Below are 20,412 nucleotides of genomic sequence, written 5' to 3' on the forward strand. Positions count from 1 at the left end.
AGGCTCAATGGTAATAAAGTGGTAACAGTGGTTAGAGATAGTGGGAATTAGAAGTGATTTGAAATTTTTCTCTACTTCCTAAATTTTGAATATTGAATACGTACCATTTAGGTAACAAAAGTATTACAACAAGGTCTATAGGCATCAAATGGCATGGCTAAATAAACAGGAAGGAAATATTAGAATTTTAAAGATTAAATATCAAAACAATTTAGTGTGAGAAATTAGTTCACCAGTGTCCCATAGGACAGATAAATTGGAAATAATAAATGTCTATTGTAAAGGGCATTACTGGGAAAATGTGAATGTCTTTAAAATGGGCAAAAAAGATGACTGGTTCCTCGTCTAATACACCCTTCTAGGTTATCTAGGTCTTTCCTTGTTTGGGAGCTACTTTTAACACTCTAGCATGTAGGACTTCCCTGGTGGTGCAGTGGTTAAGAATCCGCCTGCCAATGCAGGGGACACGGGTTCAAGCCCTGGTCCAGGAAGATCCCACATGCTGCGGAGCAACTAAGCCTGTGCGCCACGACTACTGAGCCTGCGCTTTAGAGCCCGTGAGCCACAACAACTGAGCCCACGCACCGCAACTACTGAAGCCCGTGCACCTAGAGCCCTGCTCTGCAACAAGAGAAGCCACCGCAACGAAGAGTAGCCCCCGCTCGCCGCAACTACAGAAAGGCTGCGTGCAGCAATGAAGACCCCATGCTGAAAAAAAATAAATAAAATTTAAAAAAACAAAAAACTCTAGCATGTAAAACTTGACAATAATGCGAATAATTCTCATCCACAGAAATGCATGTGAATTTTGCCCGGCAGAATTCAACTGACTGTTGTCCTGTGGACAGTGACCAATTCTGCATTTATTCACAGATTCATCTCAGAATTCCTGGTTGCCTATATACATGGCAAATGTTCTTTGAATTTTCCTTGGAGACAGTGTAACACCTTACTGGTTCTCAAATTAAGGAGTTAAATAAAATCTTTCACGTGTGTATACTTTATATTTGTACAAGAGACAACTTTACCTTTTTACAAAGTTGTCTTTTAACAACATATATTTCACAACAAAGAAGGGATAGTTATTTTCAGATTTTATACTCTGAAAGTATGATCCACATCTTCTTTCCAAGTATCCATGGGAGAATTATAAAAACAAAATAATATGGGACTTCCCTGGTGGCGCAGTAGATAAGACTCCACGCTCCCAACGCAGGGGGCTAGGTATGAGCCCTGGTCAGGGAAATACATCCCACATGCATGCTGCTAGAGTTTGCATGCCACAACTAAGGAGCCTGCCTGCCTCAACTAAGACCCTGCACAACCAAATTAAAAAAAAAATTTTTTAAGTCAAAATAATATGCGGTGAAGAAATCTAAAAATAAAAAAAATAGAATACAAGCTACTGGTTACTTGGTTTTATCCTAATACCATGAAATGAGAAATAAGTAAGGATATAACAAACTATTAGAGAATATTGAGAGAGGAAATATTAATCCTATATACTAAAATCTATCACTGCAGTGAAAGTATCATTCAAAGGTAGATTTCTAAACTTTCAAACTTTATTATCCAAAAAATTTTAAGCATTCCTTTTCACATATGAAAAAGTATATAGCAACAACAATAAACCAAAGGAAATAGGTGGTAGGAAATAATAATGATAAAAACTATAAATACAATAGATTCAGTAGTAGATACAGAATCAATACCGCCAAAATGACCATACTACCCAAGACAATCTACAGGTGCAATCCAATCCCTATCAAATTACCGATGGCATTTTTCACAGAACTAGGACAAAAAATTCCAAAATTTGTATGAAAACACAAAAGACCCCGAATAGCCAAAGCAGTCCTGAGAAAGAAAAACAGCTGGAGGAATCAGGCTCCTTGAGTTCAGAATATACTACAACTACAGTCATCAAAACAGTATGGTACTGGCACAAAAACAGAAATATACATCAATGGAACATGACAGAAAGCCCAGAAATAAACCCACTCATCTATGGTCACCTAATCTATGACAAAGGAGGCAAGAATATACAAATGGAGAAAAGAGAGTCTCTTCAATAAGTGGTGCTGGGAAAACTGGACAGCAGTTTAAAAGAATGAAATTAGGACATTCTCTAACACCATACACACAAAAAAACTCAAAATGGATCAAAGACCTACATGTAAGGCCAGACACTATAAAACTCCTAGAGGAAAACATAGGCAGTACATACACTCTTTGACATAATTCGCAGCAATATCTTTTTTGATCCACCTCCTAGAGTAATGAAAGTAAAACCAAAAATAAACAAACGGGACCTAATTAAACTTAAAAGCTTCTGCACAGCAAAGGAAACTATAAACAAAATGAAAAGACAACCCACAGAATGGGAGAAAATATTTGCAAACAATGCGACTGACAAGAAATTAAATGCTGAAATATATTAACAATTCATATAGCTCAGCATCAAAACCAAACAATCCAAACACGGGCAGAAGACCTCGACAGACATTTCTCCAAAGAAGACATCCAGATGGCCAAGAAGCACATGAAAAGATGCTCAACATCACTAATTATTAGAGAAATGCAAATCAAAACTACAATGAGGTACCACCTCATACCAGTCAAAATGGCCGTCATCAAAAAAACCTACAAACAATAAATGCTGGAGAGGGTGTGGAGAAAAGGGAACCCTCCTACACTGTTGGTGGGAATGTAAATTGATACAGCCACCATGGAGAACAGAATGGAGGTTCCTCAAAACACTAAAAATCGAACTACCATATGACCCAGCAATCCCACTCCTGGGCATATACCTGGAGAAAACCATGATTTGAAAAGAAACATGCATCCCAGTGTTCACTGCAGCACTATTTACCATAGCCAGGACATGGAAGCAACCTAAGTGTCCATCAACAGAGGAATGGATAAAGAAGATGTGCTGCATATATACAATGGAATATTACTCAGCCATAAAAAAAGAACAAAATAATGCCATTTGCAGATTGTCATCCTGAGTGAAATTAAGTCAGACAGAGAAAGACAAACATCATATGGTATCGCTTATATGTGGAATCTAAAAAAAGGGTACAAATGAACTTCTTTACGAAACAGAAACAGAGTCACAGATGTAGAAAACAAACTTCTGGTTACCAGGGGGTAAGGGGGGAGAGGGATCCATTGGGAGATTGGGATTGACATGTACACACTTCTACATATAAAATAGATAACTAATAAGGACCTACTGTACAGCACAGGGAACTCTACTCAATACTCTCTAATGGCCTATATGGGAAAAGAACCTTAAAAAGAGTGCATATATGTATAACTGATTCACTTTGCTGTACACCTGAAACTAACACAACATTGTAAATCAACTACACTCCAATAAAAATTTTTAAAAAAAGATACACGCACCCCAATGTTCACTGCAGTACTATTTACAATAGCCAAGACATGGAAGCAACCTCAATGTCTACTGACAGAGGAATGCATAAAAAAGATGTGGTACATATATACAATGGAATATTACTCAGCCATAAAAAGAGAATGAAATAATGCCCTTTGCAGCAACATGGATGGACCTAGAGATTATCATACTAAGTAAGCCAGACAGAGAAGGACAAATATCATGATATCGCTTACGTGTAGAATCTAACAGAAAAAAAAAGACACAAATGAACTTATTTCCAAAACAGAGGCTCACAGACACAGAAAACAAACTTCTGGTTACCAAAGGGGAAAGGGTGGTGGGTGAAGGGATAAATTAGGAAGCTGGGATTAACATATACACACTACTATATATAAAACAGATAACAAGGACCTACTGTATAGCACAGGGAATGCTACTCAATATTATCTAATAACCTACAAGGGAAAAGAATCTGAAAAAGAATATATATATATATATATATATATATATATATATATATAAACTGAATTGTGCTGTACACCTGAATCTTACACGATATTGCAAATCAACTATACTTCAATACAAAAGATTTTTTTTTAAGGAAAGAAAAGAATTAAAAAAATAAATACAGGAGAAAACATACTGTATAAATTAAATTTAAATAAACATGTCAGGGGCTCGTTTCTAGAAACAACTAATAAAAACAGGCAAAACTCTGTTAAATAGAAGTTTAAATGCAGCAAAATAGTACAAAATTTAAATCAAGACCTGAGCTGTAACAGTAGATGTTTTATTAAACGTAATCTGCGTCATGTGCCGGTTTTGTTTCAATGTTTTAGAATTAAAAAAAAAAACATAAGAACATACTACGCATCATCGATCATAAAACTGAACATGTCCATGGCAGTTTTGTTTAAACATATACTAAAATGGACACCAAAAGTTTACCTAAAATTAGGATTGACTTTAAAATCACTACTATAATAATCCCCTCCCCCTGCTTAGTACCTCCACCCAAGCCTATGGATTCTTTCTATTTTTGAATAAAAACATGATCCTAAGTTAGAGAAGCTGATTCACACACAGAAAGATATTCAAAACCACCTACAATTCACTCCCTATCACCCAATCTCAATTCCTGATAGACACAGAGATAAAACACTCAGCTAGTGACAAGATTCAGCAACGTGGTAAAAGAATAATGTGCCAATTAGGGTTTATCACAGGATGCTAAGGACTGTTCAATAGGAGAGAATCTAATAATAGAATCCACCCCATCAATAGTTTAAGAAAAATCATATGATCCCTGAAAAAAAATACCAAAAAGGCATTTGAAAAAAAAATTCACTACCACCCGCTAAGGCAACATTTAACAAAGGGAACACAAAAATATTTTTTATCAGACTGAAGAGGTTTCTAAAATAAGAGCTGCTATTAATATTATAATTAGTGAAGAACTACTAGAGAGATGCATTTGAACATCAGGAGCAAAACAAGGATGTCTGACGTAGCGCCATTACAATGTGTGAGAATTCAGGGTAAACGCAGCAGGACACAACAGAGAAACAGGAGGAACACACATCAGAAATGAAGACAGTAACTACACTGGTTAACCCTGATACTATGACTGCCTATCTACAAAAGCAAGTGAGTCACCCTAAATCAGTGGATGCAAGAGACGTATTTGAAATAATCAACGAGCTGCACTTCTCCCAACAAAAACTGGTTAGAAAACATGCAAGAAATGCCAGTCACCATTGTGACAACCTATCATAGCATCACCACCATCACTAGGAAATCACGCAGCCTTTGGTACACTCTAACAGCAAAAATCCTGCAAACTGCTTTAGGTTGTATCGGTAGATGTTAAAATCCTCTCCCTTTTACCATCACATCAAAAAGAATAAAATACCTAGGGAGGGTGGGAGGGAGGGAGACGCAAGAGGGAAGACATATGGGAACATATGTATAACTGATTCACTTTGTTATAAAGCAGAAACTAACACACCATTGTAAAGCAATTATACCCCAATAAAGATGTTAAAAAAAAAAAGAATAAAATACCTAGGAATAAAACTACCTAAGGAGACAAAAGACCTGTACCCTGAAAACTGTAAGCCGCCGATGAAAGAAATCGAAGATGACACAAACAGATGCAAAGATATATCATGCTCTCGGATTGGAAGAATCAATACTGTCAAAGTGACTGTACTATCCAAGGCAATCTACAGACTCAATGCAATCCCTATCAAATTATCAATGGCTGGGCTTCCCTGTAAAACATTTTTAAATTTGTGTGCAAACACAAAAGACCCCGAATAGCCAAAGCAGTCCTGAGAAAGAAAACCAGCTGGAGGAATCTGGCTCCTTGACTTCAGAATATACTACAACTACAGTCATCAAAACAGTATGGTAATGGCACAAAAAGAGAAATGTAGATCAATGGAACAGGATAGAAAGCCCAGAGATGAACCCACTCACCTATGGTCACCTAATCTATGACAAAGGAGGCAAGAATGTACAATGGAGAAAAGACAGTCTCTTCAATAAGTGGCACCGGGAAAACTGGACAGCAGCTTAAAAGAATGATATTCGGACATTCTCTAACACAATACACAAAAATAAACTCAAAACGGATTAAAGACCTAAATGTAAGACTGGACACTATAAAACTCTTAGAGGAAAACATAGGCAGAACACTCTTTGCAATTGCAACAATATCTTTTTTGATCCACCTCCTAGACTAACGAAAATTAAACCAAAAATAAACAAATGGGACCTAATTAAACTTAAAAGCTTTTGCACAGTAAAGGAAACCATAAACAAAACAAAAAGACAACCCACAGAATGGGAGAAAATATTTGCAAGCGAAGCGACTGACAAGGGCTTAATCTCCACAATATACAAATAGCTCACACAGCTCAATATCAAAAGGAACCAAACAACCCAATCAAAAAATGGGCAGAGGATCAAAGTAGACATTTTTCCAAAGAAGACATACAGATGGCCAAAAAGCACATGAAAAGATGCTCAACATCGCTAATTATCAGAGCAGTGCAAATCAAAGCTACAATCAGAGGGATTGGTGGCACAGTGGTTAAGAACCTGCCTGCCAATGCAGGGGGCATGGGTTCGACCCCTGGTCTGGGAAGATCCCACATGCCGCGGAGCAACTAAGCCTGTGCGCCACAACTGCTGAGCCTGTGCTCTAGAGCCCGTGCTCCACAACAACAGAAGCCTGCACACCGCAACGAAGAGTAGCCCCCGCTCGCTGCAACTAGAGAAAGCCTGCGCGCAGCAACAAAGACCCAACACAGCCAAAAAACCAAAAAAAACAAAAAAAACTACAAAGAGGTATCACCTCACACGTTCAGAATGGCCATCATCAAAAGGTCTACAGACAACAAATGCTGGAGAGGGTGTGGAGAAACAGTTCCCTCTTGCACTGTTGGTGGGAATGTAAATTGATACAGCCACTATGGAGAATAGTATGGAGGTTCCTTAAAAAACTAAAAATAGAGCTACCATACGACCCAGCCATCCCACTACCGGACATATACCCTGAAAAAATCATAACTCAAAAAGAGCCATGTACCCCAATGTTCATTGCAGCTCTATTTACTATAGCCAGGACATGGAAGCAACCTAAGTGTCCACTGACAGAGGAATGGATAAAGAAGATGCGGCACATACATACAATGGAATATTACTCAGCCATAAAAAGAAACGAAATAATGTCATTTGCAACAACATGGATGGACCTAGAGATCATACTAACTGAAGGAAGTCAGACAGAGAAAAAAAAACATCATATGATACCGCTCATATGTGAAATCTAATTTTTTAAAAAATGATACAAATGAACTTATTTACAACACAGAAACAGACTCACAGATATCAAAATCAAAATTATGGCTACCAAAGAGGAAACAAGGGGGCAAGGGATAAATTAGGAGGCTGGGATTAATATATACACACTATTATAAATAAAATGGATAACTAATAAGAACCTACTGCATAGCACAGGGAACACTACTCAATATTCTGTAACAACCCACATGGGAAAAGAATCTGAAAAATAATGGATATATACATATAACATTCCCTTTGCTGTACACCTGAAACTAACACAACATTGTAAACCAAGTATACGCTGATAGAAAGTTTTAAACAACCAAAAAAACACAATATTTTGAAGAGATTAAAAAAAGCCAGAAACAGATTTACAGGTATTGACAAGAAACTTACGGTTACCAAAGGGGAAACGTGGTGAGGCGGGAGGGATAAATCAGGAGCTTGGGATTAACATACACACACTACTACATATAAGACAGATAACCAACAAGGACCTACTGTATAGCACAGAGAACTCTACTCAATAATCTGTGATAACCTATATGAGAAAAGAATCTGAAAAGCAATGAATATATGTACAACTGAATCACCTTGCTGTATACCTGAAACTAACACAGCATTGTAAGTCAACTATACTCCAATAAAATTTAAAAAATAAAATAAAATCGTCTCTTGATAGAGAATTGTGTCCCATCTCTGAATAGTTATGCCCAAAGACCAAGAAACAAGTATGCGTTTTATTAATACGGAAGACAACATTGCTGGGCAGTGGCTCCATTCCCAGATTTGAAAACTGAGGCTCAAGGCGGTGAGTTCAATCGCAAGGAGTCCCATGTGGGCAACCAGTGTGCCTCACCCAGCCGTGAGGAGAGGGCCTGGGGCTGACACACTGCACAAGGGTTCCAGAGCTTGGGGGCTTTCCATGCTGCCTTTTATGAATGCTCCCATTCCACAGATGGAGAAACTGAGGTTCAGAAAGAGAAGTGACTGGCTGGGGTCCTTCAGCCTGGTCTGGCTGACTTCATCCGCTAAGCTCCCTGGCCTCAACCAGCAGGCGGGGCTGGTCTTTCCTGAGCTCCCACAGCTCAGATAGGCTGCACGCCCTCGGGCATTACACGTCCATCACAGCGTGGCCCACTCCCTCCTACACGCCTTGGTCAGCTTGGTCCCATGCTGTGCTCCATACCTCCGGCCAGGTCCCTGACTCAGTTTCCCCTCCCATTTCAGCAGGAAGCTCTGGCTGTCTGGCCACGACCCTACAGGGTTCACCTTTCCGAGCGTGTTTCCATAGTTATGAAAGCTATGTTTCCATGGTTATGTCACTTATAGTTATGATTGACTGTCGTTACCCACAGGGCTGCTGGGGGGATTAAGTGAGCGTTTAATCCTGGCTGTCACAGAGCCTCGGGAAATTCACGGTGACTCCTCTCCGTGGATACAGAGAAGGAACACACCCCACTGCTCCCCCCAGAAGCACCAGCCAGAGTCGGTGCAGACTCACAGGTGGGAAACGGAGCTGGGAGGTGGGCTGCTTATGCCCATCTGAGCTACAATGACGCCCAGCCCACAACCTGCCCCATCTCCCTCCTTCTGCCCTCCTCCAGGGCATAAATGCCAACGAGGAGGTGACAGGCCTGCGGGCACAGACTCTGAAGCCACACCCGAGCCCTCTCTCCAGGACACGCAGAGTCCTGCCCCCGGCTCCCTCCCAACACTCCTAATGGACCCACAGCCCAGCTCACGTCTCCTCGTCTGGAAACGGCGTTCTCACCCCAGACACCCTCAGATTCCTGGTCAAGTTCAGATGCTCAAGTCCACCCCCATCCCACCCCATCCGTAACCCTGTAAAGGGCGTGGCATCGTCAGGTCTGACACCTGTCCAAGGACCCCGGAGTCCTCAGGGTGACTGCCGCTCCCTTCCTAGGACTCCATCCCAGGACCAAGCCCAACTGTGGGAAAGGGCCTCACGCTCTGAACCAGACACTGCTAGACAGTGCCGTTCAACAAGCCACTCCAGGTACTTCAGTTTCCCTCACTCTCTCTAGAAGCCCCAAGCAAAGCCCACTTCAGAGCCACATTCGCCCAACACTTGTCATCACAAATCCAGGCACCCTTGTGCGAGGACGTTCTGCGGAAATGTAGACCCAAACCAGCACTCAAGCCCTGGACCCCCGAGGGCCACCCACGCCCGCTGACCTTCTTGGTGTAGCCCATGGCCTTCAGGACAGAGTGATTCAAGGTCTCCAGGGAGGCCAGGACGTCCTCGTAGTCCCCCATGTGGTCCACAAAGTAATCTAGGGGAAAGGAAGGCAGGGGTCACAGGTCATAGGAGGACCATGCCCCTCCCCCTGGGCCCTCCCACCAATCCCATCTGTGCCCCTCATTCATTGCCTCTCCCCGGTCCCCTCCCCTCACAGAAAACACACCCCAGCCAAGCCTCTGTCCCTGCACAGCCAGCACCTACCACACAGCTCCTTGGTGTCCACATGGCTGCAGAGACAGAGAATGAGAGGGACTCAGGGACTGGCCTGTCCCGTGCCTCCCGCCCTCCTTCCCTCCCTAGCGAGCACAGCCTAGTACGGCTGGTAAAACACCTCCTGGGCCTCTTCTCTTTTCACCCCACGTGCTGGCACAGCGACTCCGGCTTTACAGGTGCGGGAACAGCAGGTGAAGAATGCCGCCCCCTCCAGAGGGTTCCATGTGTGTGCGTCTGTCTGACCCCCTCACCGTGCTTCGCCACCCCTTTCCTCTCCCAGAGCCTGCCCACCACATCAGGAGCCGATGGGGCTAAACCGGGGGCTGGGAAAAGCGAGGGGAACAGCCCACGGCTATTACAGGCTGTCAGCAGAACTCTCCCTCGACGCACTGCCCCGGGCATCCCTGCCTGCTGGGTCCTGGGCTCTGCTGGGGGTGCGGGTTGCCCTCCCTGCTCTCACTTTAGGCCTGGGATCCTCCTGTCCTTCCTCAGAGGAGGCTGAACACGAGAAGGCCACCCACGCCGGGGAAGGCGCAGGCGGCAGCTTCAGAACGCAGACACGGCGGGGCGGTGCGCTGGCGGCAGACGCCAAGGGACCTGAGCTCTGTGCAGGTTCTGATGACCTTCCCTTTCTGGGCCCCAGTTCCCTGAGAGATGCCGGCCTACAGAGCGTGCCGGCTTCGTCAAGAGGCTTCTGGGAAAAGGCCCTGCAAACTCTGTCTTGGAGGTTCCCCAAATCCGCATCACCTGGTGAAAAGTGCGGCCAAGTCCTGCAGAAACGAAGCCTGTTTAATTGTGCTCAAAGGAGCATTTCACCGACCCTTCTGAGCCGTGTGAACGGTTTTGGGCAGAAAACCTGTTTAGCATCCCAAGGAGGGGATGTTTACGGCTCACAATCTGGGGAACGTTGGAAAGAAGACACCCAAAGGTCTTCAGAGGTCTGGGCTTTGCTAGTGGTAAGTCCGCCCACCCGCACTCACACACGCTCACCACTGCCGCCTCCTCCCAGACCCAGCTGCCCGAATGAGGATGAATAACCCACAGGCACCTGCCGCAGCCCTTTCAAGCTCCCCTTTCAAGCTCCCTGGGGCGCTGCAGGAACTGCTCAGACCCTCCATCTCGCTCCAGAAACAAAGGCCTCCCCTGGAGCCTGCGGCAGGAAGCCGTTTCTTTCAAGGGGCCTTTCCCCCTCCGCCTGCCCCACCTCTGGCCCCAGGCGGCCCCATGCTGTGTCCCTTGCCAACGGGCCTGGTGGCAGCTCGTCGTCCAGACCATCTCTAGCCTGTCGCAGGGGACCCCAGCTTATCCAATCTGCTCCAAACAGCCCCGAGGAACTCAGGTGTGGAGTGGAGAAGGGGGCTCGGGCCTCACCTGCCTGGGGATCACTCAGAGAGGGCAAAGCTGGAGTTCAGGTTGGGAAGGGTCGGCGTGTGTGAGTACAACGCGCACTCTGGACTCGATTTAGGGATTTAGAGTTTGAGGGTTGGGGCCGGAGTTTGGGATTGACTGAGACACAGGTTAGGGTTCCGGCTGGGTTGGAGAAAAGGTGATTAGGTACAGAGTGAGAAGGAGAGTTCAGGTCAGAGTGAGGACAGTTTGGTTTAAGACGGGATCTGGAGAGGATCACAGAGCTCGTGGTGAGACCAGGGCTAAGGGTCAAGGTGGGTCAAGGTGGCTCATCTCTCCCTTTCGTTATCCGGTGTATGTTCTGCAAATCTACGGTCCCTCCCAGGTTCGCCATGTGTGCTCAGAAAAGACAAACACTTGCCGACGCAGTATCAACCTGTCCACTCCCCAGGTCGCCCCGGCCAGTCGGGGCCAAACAGATGGGACTTCTTAGCTGGTTTGGGGACTTTGAGGTCTCTGTGCCTCCAGGGGAGTGGGCAGTGGAGACTGGCCACTGCGAGAGAAGGGAAACGCTGCCTCTCGGCCCCAGCCCCCAGGACTTAGCTCACTTGGTATTGTCCGAGTCGATGGTGTGGAAGAGACCCTCTAGTTCTTTCTCGTTGAGGACGCCATCTGCAAAGAAGAGCTGGAATTCCTCCAAGGATAACTTCCCGTCATCTGCGAGGAAGGGGTGAGGGGAGAGCAGCTGGTGTCTAACAGATGGGACATCCCCAGACCCAGACAATTCCCAAATCAACAGAGAAACTCCAGCCAGGTAATCCCCGCCTGCCCCGCTAATTCCCAAACTAGCAGATAAACCCCAGCTCAGATCATCCCTGCCGGTGCCGCTAATCCAAATTAACCAGCCAGCTCCAGTTCACGGAGATCACAGACTCATCTAGCTAATTCCCAAACCAACAGACCAACACCATTTACAGATAATTCCCAAACCAGCAAACGCTGGGGCTCATTAAGCCCCACAGTCAACAGGTAGATAGAGCACACCTGAGCCTGTCAGGCAACCTTTTCTCCCAGTCACCTGACCACATGGAGGTAGTCTGACGACCCCTCTCTGTTGGTTCCAAAAACCCAGAACACCTCCGCACACTTTAATCATCTCCGCCTCGGCACCCGGGTCCGGATTCTGGGGAGGGAATGACCCCTCTCCACTCTGCCTTCACGGGGTCTGACGTGAGCCCGCTGCCAACGTTGGCACTCACCGTGCCGCGGATACAGCCCTGAGGATGCCAAACCCCGGGGGAGGTGGTGCCAGGCCTGGGGCTCTGGACAAGGGGCCCTCACAGCTGACATATCTGTCCCAACGCCTCCCTCCCCGTCTCACCTCTTCGACCTCCACTTGCGGTTGCCCTGGGTACCAGCAGAAGCTGGGGAAGTTCTCATGGGTTGGGGGCAGCTGGGCCCCTGAGAGAGGGGCTCCCAGCAAAACTCCAGCGACTCCCCAAGCTTCCAGCCTCCGCTCCTCCCACCTGGGCTCTCCTGCTCAGTACACCCACCTCCCCAACCCATCCCGGAAGCCACAGCCCCCTCCTCACTGATCTTAGCTTCCTGCTCCTCCTTAAAGGGGCCGCATCTGTGGGAGACAGCGGAGGCCAGGGAAACGGGTGAGCCCCAGCCCCTCTCTGCAGACCCCCTTCAGTACTTATGGCAAATCTGCAGTCAAAGCCCTCGAGAGCCCACGTGGCACGTTGTGTTGATTAGAAAGAAACGCGCTTCCTGATGGCGGGGTGGGGCGACGTGGTACAGCATCAGAGCACGTGAGGGGAGGGCCGCGCAGGCTGGACTGAGGCCCTCAACTCTCTCGAGTAGCTGCCCTTGAGCAGGGCACAACCCGCCCAATCAGACGCGGCAGACCTACTTGGACCCAGGCAGAAGGCACTCGTCCATTTCAAAGGCTCTGGAGCTTCTATCTCTGCGGCCAACAGCTCTGCAGGGGCTCAGAGTAGGGCAACTTTGAGTAGGGAGAAGATGCCCACGCCTTGCGCTGGGCTCCGCTCCGCCCGTGTTGAGAGACGGGGAACATGGGAGAGCGGGCACGGGCTTGCACGTGGGGGGCGGCGGCAATGTCCGGCGTGCCTCCAACTTCCTGTCTCAGGTGCTCAGATTTCTTTCGTTTTCTTTCGCCCGCACAGCATGCGGGATCTTACCTCCCCCACCAGGGATCGGACCTGCGCTCCCTGCAGTGGAAGCTCGGAGTCCTAACCACTGAACCAACAGGGAATTCTCCCGGCTCATGTTTTAATGTCACAGACGGGAGAATGAATTTCTAACTTTCAAAACCCAGAGTCCCCCCAAAACAAAACAATCCCCCCCATTCACACATAAAGACCCAGAAACCAACCATAAACAGTGCACGATACCAGCCGTGACATACATGAATGCTAAGTTATGGTCCTTGTCTTCTGTGAAAGAGGACACTTTCCAGGTTTCCTTTAACAAGACTGATGACGACCCAGGAGCCAGGGAGCAGAACCTGGGCAGACACACAGGCTCTGTGTGTTCACGCATCTGGTCCTCACAACACCCCACCACATAGGTATACCATCACCTCCACAGAGCAGAGAGGCACAGAGCAGTTATGGGACTTGCCCAGGTCCCTCAGCGGGAGGTCGAACCTGGCTCCTGAGTCCATGCTCCCGACCCAACCGGGGGCAGGGTCTTGTGTGGAGACCCCCAGCCACAGGGCTACATGGAAAAGCCGAAGCCAAGTCTGGACTCAGTGGAAGCGTGCTGTGATTGATTAGTCACGTCTGCCACGGGCACGGCACCATCCCTGCCACCATCTTCTGCGCATCCAGGCACCTCCATCCAGTCCGCACTCAGGAGAACAGGCAGAGAGAGGCCCGCCAGGCCTCCCGAGCACAAAGCCTTCTCGGTGACATTTAGCTTGAAAGTCCCACCACAGCCCTGCTGAACCCAGATCAGCTAATGAGGGAAGCAACATCCGCCAGGGCCTCTGTCCAATTAGACGAGCGAGAGGGCCTAGCACCTCCGGGACGCCCCGCCCCCCCGCCCGAGTGGGCCGTTTGCAGGTGTCCTCGCTAATTAGCATGAGCTCAGCCTCTGCTGCAGTGACCTTTCAAATGCCAGGAGTCTGCCAGCGTCCCTGTTCCCTGGAGGAAACGCAGAGTGGCACCCACCCCTCCACCGGCCGCCACACCACCCTTCCAGGTCCTACACCCCAGGCTGCCCGGCAGGCACCCCACTCTCTGCCTCCCCGCGGGCGCCACGGCCAGGCTCCGGCTCCACCTCCACGAAGATGCCTCTGTCCTGGGAGCCGCCAGGCCAGCCCGAGCCGAAGCCCTTGTTCCTGTGATCCCAAAGGCCGATTCCACTCCAACCCGCGGCCGGGGGCCACGGGCTGGCATCTTGCTTCCGTGGACAACTGGGGCAGAGCCGGCATCCATTCCCTGCCCACACGATGTTGGCAAACTAGGCGGGGCTCAGTCAGAACCGCCCGCTATGCTCCCCACCTGAGCATCTGCGATCTCTGATTTGTCCTCTCTGAGCCTTGATTTTTGACACCTGTAGAAAAGGGGTGGGGGGTTATGCTGCTTCTCCCACTAGGAGCCCAGGGAACATCACATGAGGTCTATTAACGTCTTGGGGCCTAATAGATGCTGCACAGCTGCGGGCAGTCTCCACCCGATGGTGAACGCCCCGTGAAGCACGGGGTGAGAATCAAACACTTGTTGACAAACCAAGGCCCGTGTTGCAGGGCACTCAATGCTCATCAGCTGGTGTGAGGGCTCGCCGGTTCCTTACAGCACGCCAAGACCCGCGCTTCACCCCACCCCCCATGCCAGCCCCTCGAAGCGGGCACTAGAATGATGATCCCCACTTACAGATGGGGACACTGAGACCCTGAGAGTTTGGTGACTGCCTGAGGTCACAGAGCTGGTAGGCGGCTGAGCCCTGGCAGCCCCTGCAGCAAAGCGGGGGCCCTACCTCCTTCTCACAGGCCCGGGAAGCTTCCTGGGAACCAGAATCACACACCCCATTAACCCTGGTGACAACCCCCCACGGCCACTGGTGCTGGCCGGGAAGACGAAGGCCCCAGGGGCAGGAGTGGGCTTGGGCTCAGCCTCTGTGGGGACCGCAGGAGCAAAGTCGAGGGTCCCCGCAGCTGTGCTCAGGGGGCGGAAACACGGCCTCTGATGGGCCGGGATGCGGGGGGGCGGGGGATGAGCAACGAGGATGAAACCCCATCCGTGCCTGAAGGGAGACCAGGGCGCCACCCGCCCACCCACACACACACCCTTGGTATGTACAGCAACAGTCAGAGAACGGCCGTTCAACCCTCATGTGCACACACACTCTCAAAAGCATGAATGGTGACGCACAGCCAGACCCACACGGCTGCATCCCAGGGACACACACACCGCACTCCCAGCGGTGAGTGAGTCCGTCACCTGTAAGCCAGCAGCCATTTACTGAGGACCTACTGTGGGCCGGACAAGCCCAAATCCCTCCCTGGAAAATCCTCGTCATCTGCCGAGGGGCGTGGCCAACACACGGTGATGATCCCAGGCCGTCTGCACAAGAGAAGGTAGAGAGAGGCACCCCAAACCCCCTTCTCTAGTCTGACACTGTTCAGGCCGCGATGCCACGACGATTTCTCGAGCGCCACTCAAGTCCCCCCACCGCGTCCCTCTCTTTCTCCGTGCTCCGTAGGGAATTGCTGCATCTGACAGTCCTGTATCCCAAGAGGCCAGGGAGGGGCCACCGCCACACCCAGGGATGGTGGGTGAGAGAGGGAGACCCCTGGGTACTAGCTTCCAGCCCAGGGCTGTTCCCCAAGGTCTCATGCTCTACCCCACAACACAGTGCGGGGATAGCTCAAGGGTAACTCCCAGGGTCAGGAGGGAGGGGTGCTGGGGCCCGGGAGAGCGCTGCCATCTTGACCTCCGGCCCACGCACGAGAGGGCCTGGGGCCTGAAGGCCCTGGGGGGGTGTGGGCAAGCGATGGGCCATCTGTTCCCCACTCCTTCCCCAGCACGGGCCTTGATACTTCAGTAGTATTTTCTCGATGGATGAATAATGAATAAATCAACACTGAGCACTGCCTGCTTCTCTTTTAAAAATTCACCACCCATCTCCTCCCTGCACTTCCCCAACAGCCCAGGGAAGCCGACAGGTTACGTGTTATCACCCCACTTTACAGATGGCAAAACTGAGGCCTGGAGAGGGGCTGTGCCTTGGTTAGAGTCCACAGAGAGTTGCTTCCGGCCCAAGAATAATGACTATGGTATTTATACAAACGCTCTCTGTGGCCACTGTGAGGCTCAGGTGGGCCTTAGTAAACCTTGTTAGCTTCTGGCCTCTGCCTTCCAGAAAGGTCCAGGGTGGAACATCTCCAGCAAGTCAGGAGAAGTGGAGTGTCCTGAATTCACTGGCCCTGAATTCACGACAATGGGCTCACTTTGTTCGGGAAGCCGCGTGAAGTGGGGAAATCTGCTGGGGTCCGCAGCAGAGCTTCGACTGTCTTCATGCAGCTGGGTGACCCCGGGCAAGTCACAGAACCTCCCTGGGCCACTACGGAGTTGACAGAATGGGGGCAACCGCACCGACTGTATCAGGTGGCTCTGAGGAGCAGGTGTGCCAGGGCCCAGGAAGGGCCTGCAGTGAGGCTGGGGGCTTCCTGGGCCCCCGCCTGGGTTGCTCTGGTCCAGCCCAGCTGCATGAGATTCAAGAACATCAAGGATTTACCACGGGCAAGGCATCACAGCATCACCAGCACCTGCTCTCTGAATCGGCACGGCTCCCCTACTAAGCAGGAACTACGGGGAGTGCCATTGTAAGATGGGGAAACTGAGGAACAGAGGCAGGATTCAGAGTCCTGCACTCCCAACCAGAAAGAGTCAGGTCCTCATTCAGGGGACAGCCTGGGAGGGAAACTCACCATTTTTGTCCGCACGGCGGAATATCTGCAGAGAAGAGAGGTCGAATCAGCGCTGGCCCGGAAGGGGCGGGCTTCTGACCACCGTCCCCAACCCCAGGTGGTCTGGGGAAGCTGGGCCCCCTTCTCCCTCCCCGGGGAAGACACCCTGGCTGGGATCCAGGGGCGGGAGGGCGTTTCAGGCAGAGGTCCTCCCGCCGCCTGCGCGGAAGCAGCTGCCCACTCTCCCTTCTGTGCCGGCAGCCTGCCCACGGCCACGCTGACACACGCACACATGCGCGTGGACACACGCTCACACCCATCACGTGCTTGCGTGTGTGCTTCCAGAGCTGTGGGTCTCTGGGCTGCACGCCCTGTTGGACGCTCAAGTCGCACACTCAGAATTCCTGTCCCATGGATGCAGCCGCTGGCCTTATACATCCCCCCTCCAGGACCCCTTGGGAGCCTGGTTTCCTCCAGGGAGGTTGGGTTAAGTCTGAACAGAGGTGTCTGCTAAGGGAACCTCGAGGCCTGATGACTAGATCAGCCAGGGCAGAACTGGATTATTTGGGGGGTGGGGGAGTGGGTAGGCTGCCAGCAGCTCAGAAATCTGGTGCAGATGCAAGGTTCCGCTGCCGGCTGCCGTGGGAAGGGGAAGGGGGGGGAGGGGGGAACCCCATCCCCTCCAGCCTCAGCTGAAACCAGATGACTCCTCCTCCTGGTGTTTTTGGGACCTAGTAAGCCTTGCTGATGGAAGGAGAGGCAGGGCCCCCTGGGTGACCATCACCCCTTCAAGGACAGAGCCCCCTAGGCCCCTCCCTCCAAGCAACGGGGCAGGCATCCATCAGCAAACACCTGGGGCTGTGACAAACCAAAGCAGCAGCTCAGGAAGCTTCTCAAACATCTCCCCTTCCTTTAGCTGAGCCCGAGTCCTCGGCACGGGGCAGTAGCCACTGCGGCTGAGGCAGAGAAGCGAGCAGTTATCAGCGCCCCACACGCCTGCTCCGCAAGGTTCCCGGAGGCAGGGGTCCCACCTTCAGGTGCCCGTGCCGGCCTGAGCGTTGAACAAGTGGCTGACACGACCACGTGATGTGGCCCCCATGCCTGCTCATCAGCCCATTTCACAGATGAGGAAATGGAGGCTCAGAGCCAGCTCATGGCCAGCATGCGAGGACTCCAGAGTCCACCTCCAGTCCTGTGAGAACCAGGAGAGGTCTGGACAGGTCTTCCCTGCAAGGGTGGCCCAGGACTCTCAGCTGTGAACGCTGCTGGGGCTTTGAGAGGGTTCAGCTGTGCAAGTGCGTGTCGGGCTGTGTGAGCCTGTTTCGGGGGGCACTGAGCCACAGGCACTCACAGCACAGATCCCCCTTCCCTGCCCAGCCCTTTCCGTCCAGAGCCAGCTATGGGCTCCAGGAGGAAGGGGAGAGCGGAAATCCACGCTCCCCCAACTCACAACGATGTGTCTCTCACACACACACACACACACACACACACACACACACACACACACACACACACACACACACACACACACACACACCTCCCAGAAACCCACGATGCACAAGAGAGGCACCCCTGCCCGCGGTCACCCACCACACAGGACACCCTCACTGGGACATGCACACCCCACTGCCATGCTGTCCCCTGGGGGGCAAAGCTCCCTCCACCTCCCCCCAGCACTCTACCGGGGACATCCATCCTGTAGGATCTCCCTCCTACGGTGGGGAGTGGGTGGGAGAGCGAGGTGGGGCCCCGGAGGGGATGGATGGGGGTGAGGTGAGGTAGGGAGGGTGGCGAAGGGAATGACGGGGCTCAGAGTGGATAGGGGTCCCCAGAGGGGTCCAGGCTCAGGGAGGACGGGGGATGGCTCCGCCTCTGCTGACAGGAGAGGGGAAGACAGAGGTGCGGAGGGGGCCTCACTTTGAAAGAGGTGGTGCCTGGGGGAAGGGTATTTAGGGTAGAGAATACAAGGGCTTAGGGTCTACAGCCAGGACAAGAAAGGTGGCCCCGGACCTAGGGGTTGTGCGTGTGTGCCTGTGTGTGCGTGTGTGTGTGTGTTGCGGGGAGGTGGTCTTAGAAAAGTAACGACTGGGGCAGGAATCGGGATGGGGAGGAGGAGGGGGCCGGAAGCGGCCAGAGGCTCCCGTCCCGGGAAGGGATGGGGGTAGAGGATGAAGTGTCGGGATGGGAAAAAGATGAGGGTTTGGCCAGAACAAAAGTAGGGGGGCGGTGGCCGGGTCGAGGGGCTCCAGGCTCCCGGCTCTGAGAACGTGTAGATCCCCAGAAGTGGAGGAAGGGGACGGGGAGGAAGGGGTCGTCCCGGTCCAGGGACGAGAAAGGATTCGCATGGAGACCCGCCGGGAGGTAGAGGGGCAGGGGGCCGCGCTCTGGGACGCGGAGGGGCCGGTGCGGGTCCTGCTCCGGACCGCCGAGGGGGAGGGGCAGGGGGGTCCCTACCCAGGGAGAAGGGGGCCTCGCAGGTCCCGGCGGGGACGGAGGAGGGGGCTCGGGGTCCCGGCCGGCGCGTACTCACGTCCAGGATTACCGCGGTGCCCCCGCGCGGCGAGGCGGGGCCCGGGCTGGGGCCGGGGTCCGCTGCGGGGACTGCGGGGGCCAGCGGCGCCCGGGGCTCGCCCATCCTGGCGCCCACCCAGCGCAGCAGCCCGCCCAGCGCCCTGCCCTGCGGCGGCGGCTCCCGGAGCAGCCTGTGCGCGCCGGCCCTGCACAGGCGCGCCGCCCGCTCGCACATCGCGCCGCGCCCGCCGCCGCCACCGCCCGGAAGCCCGCCGACCCCCGCCCGGCCCGCGGACCGCCCCCGCGCGACCCCCTCCCCGGCGCCGCCCGTGCGCCCCGCCCTCCTGCCCTCCCTCCCTCTGCCCCCGCGGCCGCGCGGGGACTGGCCGGCGCTCGGGGACGGGAGTGGGGGAGGGGCCGCACCGCCCGGACCCCGAGCCACGTGCCCCGTGGCCACAGCCCCCAGCCCCCGCGGCCGGGCGCGGCGGCTGGACGCTACCCAACAGGCGCGGGGTCCTGGGGGGGTCTGGCTGCGGGGGTGCGTCCCTGGGGGCTGCCCCCCCTTCGGAAGGTGCCCCGCCCCGCCTTGGTACCGCCGCAGGGGCCGGAGCGCGGTGTCCGGCGAGCCCGGAGCGCCCTCTGCCGGCTCCGGCTCCGGGTATCAGCGCCCACGCACGGGGGGTCTCCCCCACCGCTCCGCTGGTACTCACTCTTCCCTTCCTCCAGGTGCACGCCCGGTGAGCCCTCACCCGCCTGTTAAACAACGCCCAGAACCAGTCTTCACTCCGGAACACCCTCTTCCCCTCACTCCCCGCATCCATCCACCCACCGACCCAAAGAATTAAACGAGCACCTGCTAGGTGCTAGGCCTGGTGCTGG

General features: G+C 52.0%; 1 protein-coding gene across 5 annotated transcripts in view; it reads right to left on the reverse strand.

Annotated features, from left to right (window-relative positions):
- Positions 1–19,789, reverse strand: part of NECAB2 (N-terminal EF-hand calcium binding protein 2) — a 38,300-nt gene extending 18,511 nt beyond the window's left edge. For all 5 annotated transcript variants that reach the window (XM_079907569.1, XM_079907568.1, XM_079907572.1 and 2 more), the window contains exons 1-5: positions 19,553–19,789; positions 17,044–17,068; positions 11,693–11,801; positions 9,726–9,751; positions 9,458–9,555 (exon numbers count right to left, since the gene is read on the reverse strand). In XM_079907569.1, coding sequence (XP_079763695.1) covers positions 9,458–9,555; positions 9,726–9,751; positions 11,693–11,801; positions 17,044–17,068; positions 19,553–19,768 — 474 coding nt within the window. In that variant the 5' untranslated portion in view covers positions 19,769–19,789. The remainder of the gene's footprint in view (positions 1–9,457; positions 9,556–9,725; positions 9,752–11,692; positions 11,802–17,043; positions 17,069–19,552) is intronic.
- Between the last annotated feature and the right edge of the window lie 623 nt (positions 19,790–20,412).

Source organism: Stenella coeruleoalba (genome assembly GCF_951394435.1).
Source record: "Stenella coeruleoalba genome assembly, chromosome: 20".
Classification (NCBI taxonomy): domain Eukaryota; kingdom Metazoa; phylum Chordata; class Mammalia; order Artiodactyla; family Delphinidae; genus Stenella; species Stenella coeruleoalba.